At 43.3% G+C, this 17,486-nt stretch overlaps 1 protein-coding gene across 1 annotated transcript; it reads left to right on the top strand.

Annotated features, from left to right (window-relative positions):
* Positions 1-790: 790 nt before the first annotated feature.
* On the top strand, positions 791-14,769 carry SLC6A14 (solute carrier family 6 member 14; the record flags this gene model as incomplete). Its single annotated transcript, XM_082289310.1, has 14 exons — positions 791-838; positions 1,451-1,619; positions 3,318-3,449; positions 4,961-5,122; positions 6,443-6,578; positions 7,323-7,455; positions 9,311-9,451; positions 10,407-10,635; positions 10,720-10,845; positions 10,937-11,055; positions 12,255-12,354; positions 12,753-12,862; positions 13,847-14,014; positions 14,620-14,769. The coding sequence occupies 14 exons, from the start codon at positions 791-793 to the stop codon at positions 14,767-14,769; spliced, it is 1,923 nt and encodes a 640-aa protein (XP_082145436.1).
* Between the last annotated feature and the right edge of the window lie 2,717 nt (positions 14,770-17,486).

Below are 17,486 nucleotides of genomic sequence, written 5' to 3'. Positions count from 1 at the left end.
TGAAAGATGTGTTCAGAAGCTGAAATTTCCATGGTGTTTAACCCCCTTGTGCCCTTTGCTTTCCTGCGTCTCTTGAGCCTGGACTCCAGCATGGAGCAGGTTAAGAAAGAATGAGAGTGGAGCAGGTAGGGGTGGAGCAGGGTCTCTGGCCGGTGAACATAGGTGAGGCAGACAGGCAGTGGCTCTGTGGGGAGGCACAGGGAGTAGTGAGGTCAGCTGCTCAGGTGAGGGTCAGTGTTTGATGGGGAGCTGTCAGCCTGGAGATAGAAGACAAGGAGGAGAGTGTGTGGGTAGGTACTGGAAGAGGAGGGAGAGGGGTAGGAGTGGGGCGACATGCTAGAAGGGAAGGCGAGTGACAGAGAGGCGGCCAGGCAGGGATACAACGAGGGCTGAAGAGCCCGGACTGGGGGAGCGAGCCCAGGCGGGTTCGTGGCAGGGGAAGTGGGTCGGGATAAGGCGAGTAGCGAAGGCGTGTGGAGGGCAGGGGGTGTTTAGGAGGGGAAGTGGGCAGGTGGCCGGGCAGGGCTAGGCAGGTAGGTGTTCCCGAGGAAGTGGGCGCGGGGCCGGAGGAGGGTCAGCGGGCGGGGTGCGGTAGGGAAGCGGCTTTGGGGCTGGCGTGGGGCGGGCTGCGAGGGGCTGCGCCGGGGGCGGGAGGCGGCCGCACCCGAGCCGTGGGGCAGCCCAGGGGCCGCGGTTCCCGGCAGGGCGGCGAGGGGCGGGCGGCAGCCGGTCCGATAAAGGACCGGGCGGCGTCCGGCGCGGGCAGAGCGGAGCGGCTGCGGCGGCAGAGATGGGAATGCTCAGCCTGCCCGGCTTTCTGTCCTGCGGGAAGAAGAAGGTGAGGAGGCGGGGGGGAGGCTGGCCAGAGGCACCCGGGCAGGTGTGCGAGAATGTAGGCAAGTGTGGATGCACCTAAGCAGGTGGGTTGTGGAGGTGCCCAGGTGGGCATAGAGGAACTCGGGCAAGCAGGGTGCAGGTACGTCGGCAGCTGTGGGCAGATATGAAGTTGTCTGGGCAGGTGAGATCCAGACAGGTAAAGTGGGATGAGCACCTGGGCATGTGTGAAAGACACTAGGACAGGTGCTTTTTAAAGTGGGCATACAAGTATGTGCTGATGTAAACATCTGAACAAGTATGGGGGCATCTGGGCATGTGCAGGGGCAGAATAGGGGAGTATCCTGGAGCTGCCCCCAGGAGCTGACAGCACAAAGGACTAAGGCAGGAGTAGGGCAAAACTGTCTGTGGAGGTGTTTGGGCTCGCTGGTGGTACCCTCTCTCACAAATCTGTGCTGTCCTGCCAGGGATCAGCTGGACTGGCAGCCCAGCTGGTTATGCCCACCCTGTCCAGCTGCCCAGCCATGTCAAGGTGCGTCTCTGGACAGAGAAATGAGGATAAGACTGCCTTGCTTGCCTGGTGGGTGATCACAAGCCTTCCCTCTTCTCTTCCAAGGACTTCAATTTGACAAATGAGAAAGATGCCCACTCCAGTGACAGCGATGAGAACTCAGAGCGTGGCAACTGGTCAAACAAAGGCGATTACCTGCTGTCCATGGTGGGCTATGCTGTGGGCCTGGGCAACGTCTGGCGCTTTCCCTACCTCACCTACCAGAATGGAGGAGGTACCTGTGCTTGAATGGCAGGGTTGGGTGGGCACACCTTGCTATCCTGAGGAGAGAGGAAGACAAGCTCCAAGGGCCAGCTCTGAGGTTGGGCATGTTCTGTCAAAGCTGGATGAGAGCCCACTCATGGGAAAGGGGAGTAAGAGGCATCTATGTGCTTTTTAGGTACCAACTGAGAGGGGAAATTGTATTTAGTTTTAATTGCAAATTTGTACCTGAGAATTCCAGAACTCTTCTTATTTACTCACAACCAACATGCCAATATCCTCTACTTGTCTAAATAGCTATTCTCCCTCCCCAGTGCTTACCTCCTGGTAAGTTTATATGTCAGGATATGTTTATAGAGAACAGTTGAATACCCTCTGCACTTCTGTTTTTCCATGTAAACAATCTAAGGTGGCATAATTATCCCAGCTTAATAATCACCCAGATCGGATACTTGGGAAGTGTGAGGGAGAGAGCCTCTACCTGCTCACACAATGAACTAGTGGCAAAGCCAAGTGGAGGCACTGGCTTCCCTGGCTTGTATTACAGAGCTTTATCTACTTGCCAGGTTACCACTGGTAATTAAAGAGAGTGTAAATAGTAACTGCAGAGAACATACTTATATGTACCTATTTTCTCTGCCTAGCAGTCTTTGAAGTCAAATTCGGGACTGTAAATGCAGCACAGCCCACACAGCTGCACATGGAACATAAGGAGGCATTCTCAGTACAGAAGTTTTATTGGCGCGAGCTTGACTGGTTTGCATTACTTACAGTTTTGTTGAAGAAAATTGTGAAAACAAATAAGTTGTGGCATCGGCCCTTGGACTAGATCTTTTTTCTTATCTGCTGCAGCAGAAACTTTGCATTTAAAGCACATTTGTGCTGCCCCTTGCCCATGATTGATAAAGACAATTGTTACATCCTTGTTTCGAAACACAGGAGTAATCCAGTTAATTCTCTGGGACAATTTGCTTCCTGAAATTGCATCAGGTATTTGCAGTTCCTTGCAGAACTGGGTCCTTGATTGCTTGAAATTCACTGAACACGATGAGAACAGATTCCTGCAGGGATATTGGGTTGTGTTTATGAAACGTGCTCTTGCTTTCCCTGTCTTCTGTGCACACACAAAAGTGTTAGTCCCTTTCACATAACAGGGCACTCATTGATATCAGGTTAACATGCACTTTTAAATGGACTTGAACAAGAGCCATCCTGAGATGTTGTTTGACACAGGACTTGGCCACCCATAGAAAATAGTTTTCATGCTTTGATGTCCACTAGCTGCTTAACACAGCTAAGTACACAAAGGAATGGTTCTGTTCCTCTTTAAATTAAAAGCTGGAAGATTTAATAGAAAGTGGACAAGGCTGGTGGTACCTACAGCTGAGCAGTGTTCCTGCTTGTATTAGAGCACATCTTCAATAGAATTTGTAAAAATAATTTACTTTCTATAAGAGAAGCCATTCTTTTTAAATCAGCAGTTCTGACAGTCTGTGTCTCTTCCTTACAGGTACTACTTAGTCTTACAGAAAACAGGATTTAGAAACAAATCTCTCTATTTTGAAAAAAAAGTCCCTACAGTGGGGTATTTGATCAGGGGGAAAGGGGGGGTATAAAATGTGATAAAACTGTGGTGAATGCTGAAAGATGCATTGTTTTCTCTGTGTGTGTGATTGTGTTTTTTCCCCCATTTTTTGCCTCCTTCTCTCAGGTGCTTTTCTAATCCCCTACACCCTGATGTTGGCATTAGCTGGCTTACCCTTATTTTTCATGGAATGTTCCCTTGGGCAGTTTGCCAGTCTAGGGCCAGTTTCCATCTGGAGAATACTACCATTGTTTCAAGGTTGGTTTTGTTATGTTTCCTTAGATCTTTTTTATTCCAGTAATAAACTGTTGTGAATTAATAATTTCTTCATGAAGTTACTAATTCTGAGACACTGATAACCATGTAGCAACTGTTCCCAATTTTACAGGGTCACTGTTATGCTCCCAGGTACATACTTCCTCATGATTCAGTTAATAAACAGATGTTGATTAAAGATTTCCCCAGAAAGGTTCTTGGTTATGAAAGGTTTTATCAATGATTCTCCCAGTATTAAGCAGCACATCACCCTCACTCTAGCTGTCCAGGCGGAAGGAAATAACCCTGTTTTGCTGTGTGAGGGGAAAACCTCAGTAAAACAACTGGTGTTCTGTGTGCAACAGATAGAAAATAAATTCTAGAAGTTGACTTTATCACTGTTCCTTTGCTTCACATCCAGTGTAGCTTGCAAGGCAGTTATGTGTTGGATGGACCAATTCTGTATTTGGCTGCCAGTGCTGGCACAGACACACGGGTCTGGGTGTTCAGTGCAATACTGTGCACAATCATCCAGCAGCTGTCTTGGGAGTCATCTGCTGGTGTGATAAAATAGCCTAGACTCTGGCTTTGTAAAGTGAGGTGCCTCTTGAGATAAGAGAAATCGTTGCACTCTGTAGTGGTCGTTTGTCTCTGTGAGGGTTTGCATTTCATAGGGAGATTTGTTTGGAAACAATTAACCATGTGCTTTACTCACTCCTGTACATCCTGGTGCTGTGCCATGGGTGTAAAGGACTATGCAATGGTTTTGTTTGTCTTAATCTACCAGAGGAGTTAGTGTAGGAACAAGGAAGTTTCTTTCTGATGTAACAAGAATTTTGCTTGTCACCTACAGAAACTGGTTGCCCCAACATTTACTCTTTTTGCCAGTCTCTGTTCCGCAGCACAAAAACCTTTCATGAAAGCAGTGTGTTTATTTTTAAAGCAAAAGTCTTTAAGCACAGCATATCTTTTATTTGTCTCTGAAGACAGAAACTTAAATATCATTTCTAAGATGATTGGTACAGTTTGTCAGGCTTTCCCAAACTCACAGAACAAAACTCATTTTAACAAGGGGGAGAACAGTAATACTGGCACAGATTTACTGTAGTTAAAAGCATTAATTACAGTGGAATCTTTAAAATGGCTTGGGCAGTCCTAGTACAGTTTGTTTTATTTTACTAAGTTTCCCTCTGAACTGGGAGATAACAAAATACTGAATTTCTCCTTTAGACTTTGCAAATAGTCCAATTTTTCTATGGGCCTGATTCAAATTCTGTTTCAAAACCATGTTTGAGAGGGTCAGTTTGGATCACATCCGTCATTTAATGGGTTTAAGATTTCACTGTTTGTTTGCTGTTAAAAATATTTTAAAACCAAACAAAAACCAACTTCTTCCCAAGTAGCCTTTTAAAACTCAAGTGAAGGCTATTTGATTTGCTGGGGTTTTTGTTGTTGTTGGGTGGGGTTTTTTTGAGTTTGGGATGGTTAAGACATTGTGTTTTTCTCTTTCCTAGGAGTGGGCATCACAATGGTCATCATCTCAACATTTGTGACTATCTACTACAACGTTATCATTGCTTATGCACTCTACTACTTATTTGCCTCATTTCAAAAAGTGCTGCCATGGTCAGACTGCTTTTCCTGGGCAGATGAATTCTGCAGCAAGACACGAATAGGTACCATATTTACCAGATAGAGTTTAATATAACTGGTTTTGGTAATTGTACTGTTTTCTGGGTGAAGGTTTAGGAGCAAGACAGCTACGTGTGTCTTCAAAAGTCCTTCCTTCAGTTTTGCATCTGAACACACAGGAGTGATGCTTATCCACTTCCCTGCCGGTTCTGGGTGCTTGGGAAATCTACAGAGAATTGGGCTGAAATCACCTTATTGGATCCTTTTTTTTCTCCTTTAAAACCTCAGCTTTTTTCTAGTACATACAGTCCCTGGAAATACTGCATTCCCATTTCATCAGGCTTCGTGGCAAAAAAAATACCTTCCTCCCATGAGACAAGCTACTGCAGTTTTTATCGAGGTTTTTTCATTACCCCTTGCCTTCCCTGTGGCTATGGTAATCCTGAGCACCACTGAGCACTGGTTTCACACTTCATTAACTTTATAACATACCTCCACATTATTGTTGCGTTTGGTGGCAGATGTAAGGCCAACACTTGTTATCTCACCAGTTGCCATATCAGACCAGTTTAAGGCAAAAGGTGAGGTTGGTGAGGTAATTGCCAGTTAGCAGCTGGAAATGTCTTGCCAGGTAACCGGTGATTATTAAAATAACAAGGACAAGATCAGAACGGATTACATTGTTTACAGTATTAATGTAAATGTATCTCAACCATATATCTGAAAATCTCTTCTAAGATGCTTTATGTAACAAAAAGTTGATGATTACTTATTGGCAAAACAAAAAATATTTCAGTCCATAATTTGTAAGTGCTGGAGGAATACAAAACTGGACTGAAGAAGCTGTCCTGAAATAGGCTTCAACAAGATTTTGCAGTAAATGCTGATATGTATGCTGATAAGGTGTTCCTTATTGTATGTTCTAGCCAAAAATTCCCAACCCCTGTTTCCATTCCTCCCACCCTGCTCAAAGGAAAATATTTAAAGCACTCTAATAACCCCTTTGCCACAATAAGATGAATACCAGATACTAGATGATCCATGTGTCACCTTGGTGTGGGACAAAGGTTTTCATAAAGTAACCAAGGCTACAATTTTAACTGTGCTTGGTTCTGATTTTTACAAGTATCCTTGAGGATAAGTAAAACGTGGTGAACACACCAGATTCTTGGTGTTTTGATTTACAGTCAAGTAGTGAAGTCACAGCTGCAAGTGACATTTCAGGTTTGTTTCTAAATATTGTTAGCAGGCAAACTGAAGCTGTAATTGCTTAGGAAACATTTGCTGTAATAGTCTGTGGTTTTTTGGGTTTTTTTTTAATAATAGTCATCCCAGTGTTATTGATTCCTTTTTCTTTATTTCAGTAAGTGACTGCAACGCAACCTTGCGTGGGGAAAGCATTCATGCAAACTACTCGTTCATCACAAGCAACAATCTCACGTGTATAAATGGCACCATAAGCTACAAACCGGTGCAATTTCCCAGTGAGCAATATTGGAAGTAAGTAAATACTTTAAAGGAATTACTAAAAATACCTTTTTATGTATTGTGGTTTTGGATGTACCTTTTATTTTTGTCTTATCTTGCAGTCCAGAAAAAATGTAGTCAAGGGACATGGGCATGCAAATCACTAGAGAGGGGACTTAAACTTTAATTGATAAGTTTGGCCTTTATAAAAGATTATTATGTATAGAAAGAGAAGCAAGTGAGTCAACCTTTAACCAACTGAAAAATACTCCAATTTAAAGAAGTCCTCTTCTCTGGAGTCCTGGCAGGCACTACTTAGCATCTTTACCTATAGCATATACTTTCGTTTTTCTCAGGAGTTACTGTATAAAATATATTCACCTTATTCTGAATCTGGGCCTGTTGTGAAATTGCTGTTTCTTTATAGCCTCATGGTCTCAATTTGCCTCATGCTCCCTGGGTTCCTGGAAACTGATTCTTATGGGCTCTTCTCTTGCTGTCAGAATTTCATGATTAACACATAATATCTGAGGTGGGCCTTATGGGAGATGTATGGAGAGATGAGAGCTGGTAGGCTTCAAAAAGAGGGGAAAAATACAGTTAAATATACAGCTTTTCAATGCCAATCATGCAATTCCAACTGCATACTCTTGGAAGAGGCTGCAGAGTCTTGTAATAGCACCACACACCAGCTCACTTTTTCCTGAGAAGTAGCTGAAGAGGAGGTGTGTGTATGCTGCTGTCACCTTTCCTCATGGGAGCATTGTGTGCTTTCAGCAAAGTGGCTCTTCAGCGCTCGAGTGGGCTGGACGAGACCGGCAGGATTGTGTGGTACCTGGCTCTCTGCCTCCTCTTGTCCTGGATGATTGTTGGAGCTGCACTGTTTAAAGGAATAAAATCCTCGGGAAAGGTATGTTAGGAAGAGCAAGGAGATGATTTTTGGCCTGATTCTGCCCTTCCAACGTTAGTTGGACGCAGAGAAGTTTAGCACAAGGTAGGATGCAGTCCTAACACACCCGCCTCTGCTGGGCTCAGCATTTGGCTTCACTTCTGCTCCTCAGCTTCATAACTGTTACATAAAATAAGAGTAAGGTGCTGATTACAGTCATTATGTAACACCTAGGCCTCAACTCTACCAGGCTGCCCTGTATTTTGGGATTTTGCTGTTGTGCCGGTGATTCCAGCTGAGTTTTGGCAGTTAACCTGGGCTGTGTGATGGAACTGTGCATGTGATGGCACACATGGGCACACGCCCTGGGAACACCTAGTGAGATTATTTTGCACTTCCAGTCTGGTTGAGATGTTTGGACAATACAGGTCAGGTCCTGTGAACAGATGTGTGTGTGCAGGTTCCTGCCAGATTGTGAAATGTTGTTTGTTCCCAAGAGTTGAAACAATTTTTAGGGACAAGGTACTTAGATGCTTGTTTTCAGAATCTGTCTCTGCTGAGCTTCCATTTCCACATGCTGCAGCATGGTTTTCTGGAGTTTTTCTTGGGCTAGGCTGACTTCAGGCAGGCTGAATTTCATCCTTCCTCACCTGAGACCCTTTTCTTGATTTTATTCCTTCCTCCTCATACTCTTTTCTCGCCTTCATGTTGCATCGCCATCATTTAGTTCTTCAGCCTCAGTTGCCTTTGTTCTTTCACCTTTTCTGCACAGATTTTTTCCCCCACCTTTCCTTCTGTCATTGTGCCTTTCTGTGGTTCCTTGCTGCCTGCCTTCCTCTGCTCAGTGTGACGTCTCCTCCTGTTTTGCTTTCTAGTTTGAGCTTTCTGCCCTTGTTTCAGTGCTTTGGGGTGGAGCATCTGTGCTTTCCCAGCCTCAGTTATTTGGCTGTATGGCTCCTCTTAATCTCATGTTCTTTGGGTTCCCGGCAGTTGGCTCTTCCTGTTGTCACTTCATTTCTCGCACAAAGGCAATCCTCTTTGGAGAATAAGGTAAGGCTTGGAAGAATCTAGCTGGGCAGGAACAAGACAGATGAAAAGCAGTGAGAATTGTCTATTCTAGGCATCCAAACATGAAGGAGATCTTCAGAAATGTCAGACTCATCACATGATGGTGCAGTGCTCTGGCTTGGTGGAACCAGCAGTACTGGGTCAATTACCTGTCTGCGTAACACTGAAGCTAAGACTCAAGAAACCAGAGTATTGCTGAACATAGCCAGTGCGACAATAACTCTACCGCTGGCTTCGGTCCTACTGTGCTAGATCAAACAACAACAGACTAGGTCTGTGGTGTTGAGAGAACCTAAAAGTACTTGTTCCCAGTAAAGAAAGCTTCTAGAACAGTGACTTAAAAATTTTTTTTGGTTTTGTTTTGGCTTTTTTTTGCCGGGGCGGGGGGGGGGGGGGGGAAGTAGCAGGAAGCTCACCAGGAAATAATTCCACCCTGGTTACCTAGTTTTTCCTGGCTTTCAGTTTGCAGTTGCTAGAAGCACTAGCTAGGAAGAGAGGAAGAGACATCTGGACCAGCTGAGTGCAGGCCTCGCTACAGCAGTAAATCATGTTAGAAAAATGCATTTCTGAAACTGGTCAAGTGCTATCTGAAATGTGGATATGTCGCTTGGGCTTTTTGCTTCTGCTGGAATGCAGCTCCAGAACTGGCTAAGCCAGATGGTTTGGTGGTTGGCATGTGTTCACTTCCCTGGCTGCCTGTTTTTCCTTTGTTCTGGCAGATCTTAGCCTAAAGCCTGTCCAGTCTTCCTGCATGGAGGTCTATGGATCCCCTCACGCCTAATGTGTGTCCCTGCCCATCTTTCTGCAGGTTGTCTACTTTACTGCACTCTTCCCATATGTCATCCTGCTCATCTTGCTGGTGCGAGGTGCCACCCTGGAAGGTGCTTTGGATGGCATTGAATACTACATTGGGAGACAGTCCAACATCACGAAGCTGATGGAGGCAGAGGTGAGAAGTAGCATCAGCCCAAGAAGTGTGACACACTTCTGTGGTTCTGTGGGCTTGCTTCTTTTTTATTCAGTCAGGTGCTTCATGTCCTGCCCTGTATTTTGCATTAGCAGCTGGTTGTGTAAAAAGTCCAAGCCCCTATTCCAGCTACTCTCAAACTGAAAGATAGTCACCTTCTTCCCTCTCCCTGCCATACCAATGATGACAACTGTGCTATTGCCTCTAAACAGTTCTTGGGGGTCATGCTGGAATTTCATCTTAGCAAGACCTGCTGAGAAAGTTCTTGCTGATAATTTTAAGGGACTTTATCAGAAGGCTGAAGGGATCCCTGAGTTTGAAATTCAGGCTGTGCCTTGCCTGGGAAATTAGCTTGGGTAATTAGGTGGACCAGGAAGGGTACCTTGTGCAAAGAAAGCTGGGACTTATTTTGTTCTGGCTTATGCCAATATTATTTCAGTTTTATCAAAAGCAAGAGTTAGTTGTGATATTTATTTGTGGTACTTATGTGAGTGCTTAGCACTAATTGAGGGGCTGCATCAGAGGCAGAAGTGGTTTGTCTGGGTCACACAAGTGGGAGGGTACGTGGAAATTCTCACTCCTGCAGCCAGCCCTGGTTGTCCTTATTTGTTGTCTCTGTGCCAAGATTCATATCTCAACAACCCACCTATGTGAACAAACTGAATCTCTTCTTCAGGGCTAGCCCAGTAAGATTTAAGTATTCGGCAACATGCTTGGGATGTGACCTTTGCAGATCATGGAGATATTATTTGTGATTGAGACTGCAAGGTCACCAGGATGCTATATTCTATTTTCCCTAAAATTTATATGAAATAAATTAGATATTCAGGCTGAATGAAAAAAAAAATACCCTTGGGCTTTAGTGGAGGGAAGACTTAAATGTTTATGATAAGTACTGCAAGTAATACAGTAATTCTCATGTTCTTATTTTTGGTAGGTTTGGAAAGATGCAGCTACCCAGATATTTTACTCCCTGTCTGTGGCATGGGGCGGGCTTGTTGCTTTGTCTTCATACAACAAGTTCCACAACAACTGCTACTCAGATGCCATTCTAGTTTGTGTAACCAACTGTGTCACCAGCATATTTGCTGGGTTTGCAATATTCTCCATCCTGGGACATATGGCATTTGTGTCTGAGAGACCTGTCTCAGAGGTCGTGGATTCAGGTAGGCTGATGGTCACGCTGTTGGTATTGGGACTTGCATTGACCAAGGCATGACAATAACATCATTCTTTTCACTGCATTTCAGGGTTTGATCTGGCCTTTGTAGCCTACCCAGAGGCTCTCTCCAAGTTACCAGTTTCTCCTCTGTGGTCCTTCTTATTTTTCTTCATGCTTCTGCTCCTGGGCCTTGACTCCCAGTTTGCCACCATAGGTCAGTGGGGTTTTAAGTGACTCATGGCTTTTCAAATGACTATTGCCTTTCTTAACTGTGCTGCTCAAACTCCCTACTTCTTCCTTTGCAGAAACACTTACAACCACCATTCAAGATATATATCCCAAAGTGATGAAAAAATTAAGAATCCCTGTAACCCTGGGTCTGTGTACACTGCTCTTTTTTCTCGGGCTTATCTGTGTTACTCAGGTAAGAAATTAAGATTTTTTGGTAGTGAGTTTAGTTATGCTGCAAGTGATGAACTCAAATCAAAATACCCTTTCCAACTGTTCCTGTCTGTGTGGATCAGTCTTAGAGACTCTTGAATTTTGACAGTGTGCCTGGACACACGAGTAAAAAATTCCCAGGGGGAAGCTTGAAGAACCTAAGATTTTCTGTGATTATTGAACTGAGACATGCTTTTAAATAGAAGGCCTGTACAAAGCCTGTGAACTATCAGACTGATTTATCATTCCTCAGTTCAGCAATTTATTTGTGTAATCACAAGTACATGCATACAACATGTCCGCGGCACAGTGGGTACTGCTAATAAATGCTGATGGGATCTTTTTGTTCAGAACTCGCTACCAAACAGGACAGGAATTGAGAAATGGCCTACTCATGTAATAAAAACAAATAGAAACATTAGCTCATGAGCATCTGTAGATTGCATGGTTACTTCTCCTGTGTGTGTATATATATAAAAATAGTCATACAGAAAAGGAACTTTAAGTATACTGTATAAAATTTCTTGAGGCAATTGCTTTTAAGGCTATAAAGGTTTACTGCAATTACTCCATCTAGAAATGCAGATTTATGTGTGTAATTAGACTGCGAATGTGAAGGAGGTAATTGTGGTGAGTAGTCAGTTGTATGGTCAAGCAAAGTACGTAAGTCATGAAACAGGATGGGGGGGAAGCTTGCAAGGGACTTAGTACACAAGACTGTGAAATGGCTCAGAGATTGTTTCCTGCTCTGTGATCTTGCTATTGCATGCTTGTGTTTAAAGCTGAGCTTAACCCCATGGAGAAGTTGTGCTTGTAGGAGGATAGAAGCATCCCAGAACTGATAACTGGTATAGCTACTGCTGTAGCTCAGTGTAAGGACTTCAGCACCAACTTTATTCCTGTAAGCTCCAAATTTAAATCTTGCTCTCAGCTGTTTATATATGCTCTGCATATACATAGATCTTGGTTTTAGCATCTATAGTATTTTGCTAGATGTGCTTTTCAACTTTACATAGAGGGATTTAAAGAAAATAATATTCACAAATCTTTACTTGACCTGGAGAACTGTGAACTTAAAAACTCAGAGTTGTGATTAGTTAAATTGTCTTGAACAAAGGCATCTTATATTTTTGCATAAGTATGTTACTACTCAAATTTTAACCTTTAATGTTTGTTCTGCAGGCAGGAATTTACTGGGTTAACCTAATAGATCACTTCTGTGCTGGATGGGGAATCCTTATTGCAGCTGTCCTGGAGATAATAGGCATCATCTACATTTATGGTAAATTATTTCCATTGAAAATACATAAATAAACTAAGCAATCCCAGGAACAGTGTATATCACAGAGTTACAGCATGGTTTTGGGTGGAAGGGACTTTAAAGATCATCCCATTCCAACCCCCTGCCAGGGGCACGGACACCTTCCACTAGACCAGGTTTCTCAAAACCCCACCCAGCCTGGCCTTGAGCAGTGCCAGGGATATTAAATACTAATTAGTGCAATAAAGAATTTATAACTTAATTGTCTGAATAATAATATAATAATAAAAGCTTTAATAATTAATGCTGAACTGGAGAAACTTTCCTTGATCATTGCCTTTCTTTGATCACTTTTGAGTATGCCCACATGCAAGGGAGGCACCTGCTTTACAGTGAGCCGCATAATTGTCTTCCAACAGGAGGAAACAGGTTCATTGAAGACATTGAAATGATGATTGGAAAGAAGAGCTGTTTATTCTGGCTGTGGTGGAGAATGTGCTGGTTTTTCATCACTCCTGTGCTGTTAATGGTGAGTGCACATGACTGGATTGTGTTAGTGTGACAGAACTCAGTAATTTAATATTGAAGAGGTTTCCACGTGAAGATTCAGGGTTGACTGCCCAGGCTCTGTGTATAAAAATGGGGCATAGCTGTGCCAGTGAAGTGAACTATGGGCTGTCTCTGCTTTCTGATACATTCCCTCCTCCTTTGATCCTCTCCAGGACAGGCTGGAGCTTGAGATCAGTTACTAGTGAGCTGGGTCTACACTCCCAAGGACTAACATAGAGCAACTAGATCCTCTGTCTTGGCAGTTGGATTATCTTAATTTTAGACAGAGATTGGTTTGAAAACCTTTTGAGGGAAATCCCATTTTTGGGTCAGATGTTCTGCTGTTCTCCTGTCTGAGACCTTTTAATGTCCTGTTGCATGTCTGGTTTTTGTTACTCCTGTACTTACTAATTGTGAGTGTAGATGGTTGGATTATGTTACTGTGACAGAATTTATTAACATCCCCAGTCCAGGAACAGTGGCAAGTCACTCTGGCCAGCACATTACCTGTAATCTCTCCAGACTATAGTTTAGAAAATGCTGCTAAAACTATCAGATTTTCAAAGCAATATTTGCAATTTCTAATCTTAGATTTGTTCCTGTATTCCTGTAAGTAGTGGAACACAGGAACACATAAAACATATAGAGAAAGGTACTGGGCCCAGCCAGCAACATATGTATTATCCAACATAACTTGATCTCTGGGTTCTCTTAAAATCTTATGCTTATACTTAGTGTTAAGGTGCATCTCAGTGTCATTTTTCAGTCCTGCCCTTCAGTCTTGCTGTTCGGTGGTGACTGAACACCAAATCTGCATGACTGTTCTCAGAGTCAGAAAGCAAGATGGAACTGTACAGAACTTGTAGACAGCCCTTCTTTTTATTAAACCAGCTTGGAAACAGTGCAAATTTAACGTTGCTGGAAACCTGCTTTTCTCTCTTATTGTTTTTGCCATTTTTTCCAGACTATTTTGGTCTGGTCTTTGGTCACATTTTCACGTCCCAGTTATGGCTCAGTGTTATACCCAACCTGGGGAACTGCTGTTGGCTGGTGCATGATCATCTTCTGCGTCATCTGGATTCCCATTGTTGCTATTGTAAAAATAGTTAAAGCTGAAGGAAATCTTGTTCAGGTAAGGGCAAAAAACCCACTGTCATAGCCTCAAATATTAATTTCTTTGGTATTATCAGGACCACTTGTGCTTTCTTCTCCAACACATTTACTATTTTGACATGTTTTTCAACTGGATTTTTAGACCAAAACATTATCTTTGGTAGTTGCATCAAAGGTGCATCTACCCTACCATGTTATGATAAGAAGAAAAAGTCTAATCCTCTGGGAGTGCACACACACCATTCAAGAGTGATTTTTTCATCAGTTCTGTGGCTGTTCCAGCTCCTTTAAATTCTCTGAAGAATTTCTATTGCTTTCTATCCCGATATAATTTTCTGGAGTTTTGCCTCACATTGCTCACAGAAACAAGCAAGTGACAGATCTGAGATATTCTGCTCTTGGTGAGCTTCCCCAAACAGTTGTGTTGGTCACAGCTTTTCCTGTTCTTTGACTTCCATGTCCAGAACCCACTGACCCCAAATATATCTGGAATGATTTTAAACAACTTTGGTGATTTGCCATTTGTTGAGCTGCAGTGCATATCTAGAGCTATAATTTTACTGAATTTTAAAAGTAGCTTGGATTAAAGTAAGACATTAAATATGTTTTGGTTTTGCTTTCCAGCGCATTGTCAGCTGCTGCCGGCCTGCAGCAAACTGGGGCCCCTACCTGGAATGTCACCGAGGGGAACGATACAGCCACATTGTGGATCCCAAGAAGAAAAAGGAGCACGAGATTCCCACCGTGTCTGCTGTTGTATACAAGCAACAATGAGATGGCTCTTTGGATGACAGTTTTTTAGCATATTATGTAGGTTTTGTCTTTTAACATTGGAAAGGGACAAGGCAAAAAAAAAAAAAAAAAAAAAAAAAAATCAAATCAACCCTCCTGCCCTTTAAAATCCAGCCCCCAAATGAAAGCAAGTCATATTATTTATTTTTAGTGCTTTAGTCTTTGGGGAGGAACATGTCCATTAGGCACTGAGATCTCACCAGATATCTAGGTTGAGAGGGCAGGATAATACATTGCAGGATCCCCAGGCTGCTGGACTGGGTATGCTTAACCCCATCCAACTGGTATCCAGCTGGACTGCAGTTACTGGTGTGGAGGAGAGTAAAGACACATTCTGTTGCTCCCCGGCTGGAGCCCAAAGGTGCTGTGTGTGTGTGTGTGCCCTGAGGTGCAGTTGCTGCCTTCTGCTGTGCTCTGCCACCCCAGTGGCGTGCAGTCAGGAGGGAGCAATGAGTGTGCTGCTGCCTGGCACTGCGGCTCAGGGAACATGAATAGTTCTTCTCTGTCTAAGCCTTGCTCAGTGTGCTGTGAGGCTGCTCAGGATTTGATGTTGAGTATGCTCTGTGTGTGTGTGTGTTGTCTAAATAAACATAAATATTGAGTGGCAAAAAATTGCCATCACAGGAAATGAGGCTTAAACATGGTGAAAAGCAGTCTCCTTTCTATTTCTCATTATTCCCCTTGGGATCCCTAAAGATCTATCTTCTCTGTCATGCGCTCTGCTCAGTGCTCATCTGTCTTTAATTCAAAAAACCTCATGTTTCCATATTCTGTCATTAGGCTCTGCAGAATGAAAGCGTAACCATTGAATTCTGGTTTTTCTGCTCTCCTACTCTCATCAATGCTTTACCTAATCAGGTTGTTTTCTGCTTTTTTCACTCAGATTTGGGTTTTTCCTTCCAAAGGAGACCCAAAGTGCTTTTTTTTTTTTTAAAGATTCAAACAGTGTTATGGTAGGGCCAAAAGAAGCAGAAGTTTACTTAAAGTGAAGGTTACAACTACGTTGTAGTGCTGTTATTCCAAAATTTGCTGAAATCATGAGATTAATGAAAAGTTAGGAAGTTTGTAATGCAGTTGGGAACACAGACTTGAGCACCTACATAGGAGGGGGCTGGGTGAAAAGAACCTGACTTCACTTGTAATACAAATGAATCCTGATAAACAGGGGGAAAAAGGACTATGGAGAAAATGAATACATTTGGTGTGCAGAGGAATGTCTCTCACTGTGATAATGGTTCCTTGGGAACAATGTAGCAGGGTGTTCAGTTGTCACTTCTTCTCAGGGCTTTGTCACTTTTTCTGGACATGAAGGAGCGTGGATACTGGCTTTCGTGCCCAAGCTGCGTACCTTGGTCTATGTTTTTATACTGTTTTGTTTTGGGGTTTTTTTGGTGACAAATCAACACTTTGTGGCAAACAAAATGTGATTTTTTTTTTTTTCTGTTTTTAATGATTTTGGAACTGGCAAATAAAATGTGATTTTCTGTTTTCAATGGGTTTGGATCTGGAAACTTTTAATGTTGTGTGTGGAGTTGGTGACCACAAATGTTTCTATGATCCTAAGCCTTTGCGAGCTTGAATGGGAAAGATTCAACCTCCAGGAAGTCTTGTCTTATAAAGTGCTATAGTGCTGTTTTGGAGTGGGCTCAGAAAGTACAGAAAGTAATTAAATGGGAATTTATAAAAAGGACTGTGGGATTTGAGCCTGTACTAGAAGCTGGTAAAGAGGACCCTTTTCCTGCACTCCAGCTGCTCTAGAATCATGCTTTAGCCAGAAAAGAGTGCTGTCAGTAGCCTGGAGAGGCTGGGAGCAGGAGGGAGGCTGAATTGCAAAGCTGTGGTGCTCCATCCACTGGAGCTGACAGCAGTTCACACGTGGGAAGGGACAGACTTGGGGAAGGAGGGGGAAGTTAGTGAAGTAAGGAGTGAGAGTACTGAGATGGTAGGGAAGGAGATAGGACAAACCAGCTTCAGAAAGAATTCAGGAAACTTTTTGCAAAGGAGATGCTGAAGGCTCATATCAGCCATGTACTGCCCTGTACACAGGGCTCACTTGATGCTGCTTCTGCTCTGGACTTGTCTTATGGGCTTCTAGGAGTTGTTTTCATAATGCTGCCCTACCAAAGCCCCCCCGAATGACAAATGGAGTGGGAAATGGCAGCTTTAACTGGGCTGACTCTGCTTGGTCAAAGTTAGGCTGACTGATAGCAATCACAGCTACTATAAAAGGTTTTTTCTTCCTCAATGAAACAATCTCAAGAAGGCTTGAGATAAATTTCTTGAACTAATTTATCAGTGTGTGACAACTCAGCCCATTATGAAAGAGTAAAACTGCATCTCAGAGAAGCATGGAGTCAGTGTGGAGGTGAAGTGTATGTGTGCATCTTGAATGTGATGTGCAGCAGACAAAGCACCAAAAGATGGCCTGAGTGTTAGAATATGCTCTGCTCAACAAGCAAATAAAAGGAGCCAGACTTTTGCTTAGCAAAAATCAACGCTGAAGAGCAGAGACAATCCTTGGAAATAATAAGTCATGATGAAAGGGACCAAGGGATGGCTATTCACTATTTCTAGCAATTTTAGAACCAGATAAATGATGGGAACTTAACTAGGTGTTAGCTTTGAAGTCACAGGAAGAATATTTTGCCCAATGCTCAGTCCAACTGTAGAGCTACTTCTCAAAAGGTTTTGGTTGCATG

The sequence above is a fragment of the Coloeus monedula genome (genome assembly GCF_965178545.1).
Source record: "Coloeus monedula genome assembly, chromosome: 12".
Taxonomy (NCBI): Eukaryota; Metazoa; Chordata; class Aves; order Passeriformes; family Corvidae; genus Coloeus; species Coloeus monedula.
Note: the sequence above shows the minus strand (reverse complement) of the source record. Positions and strands in the feature narration are given on the sequence as shown.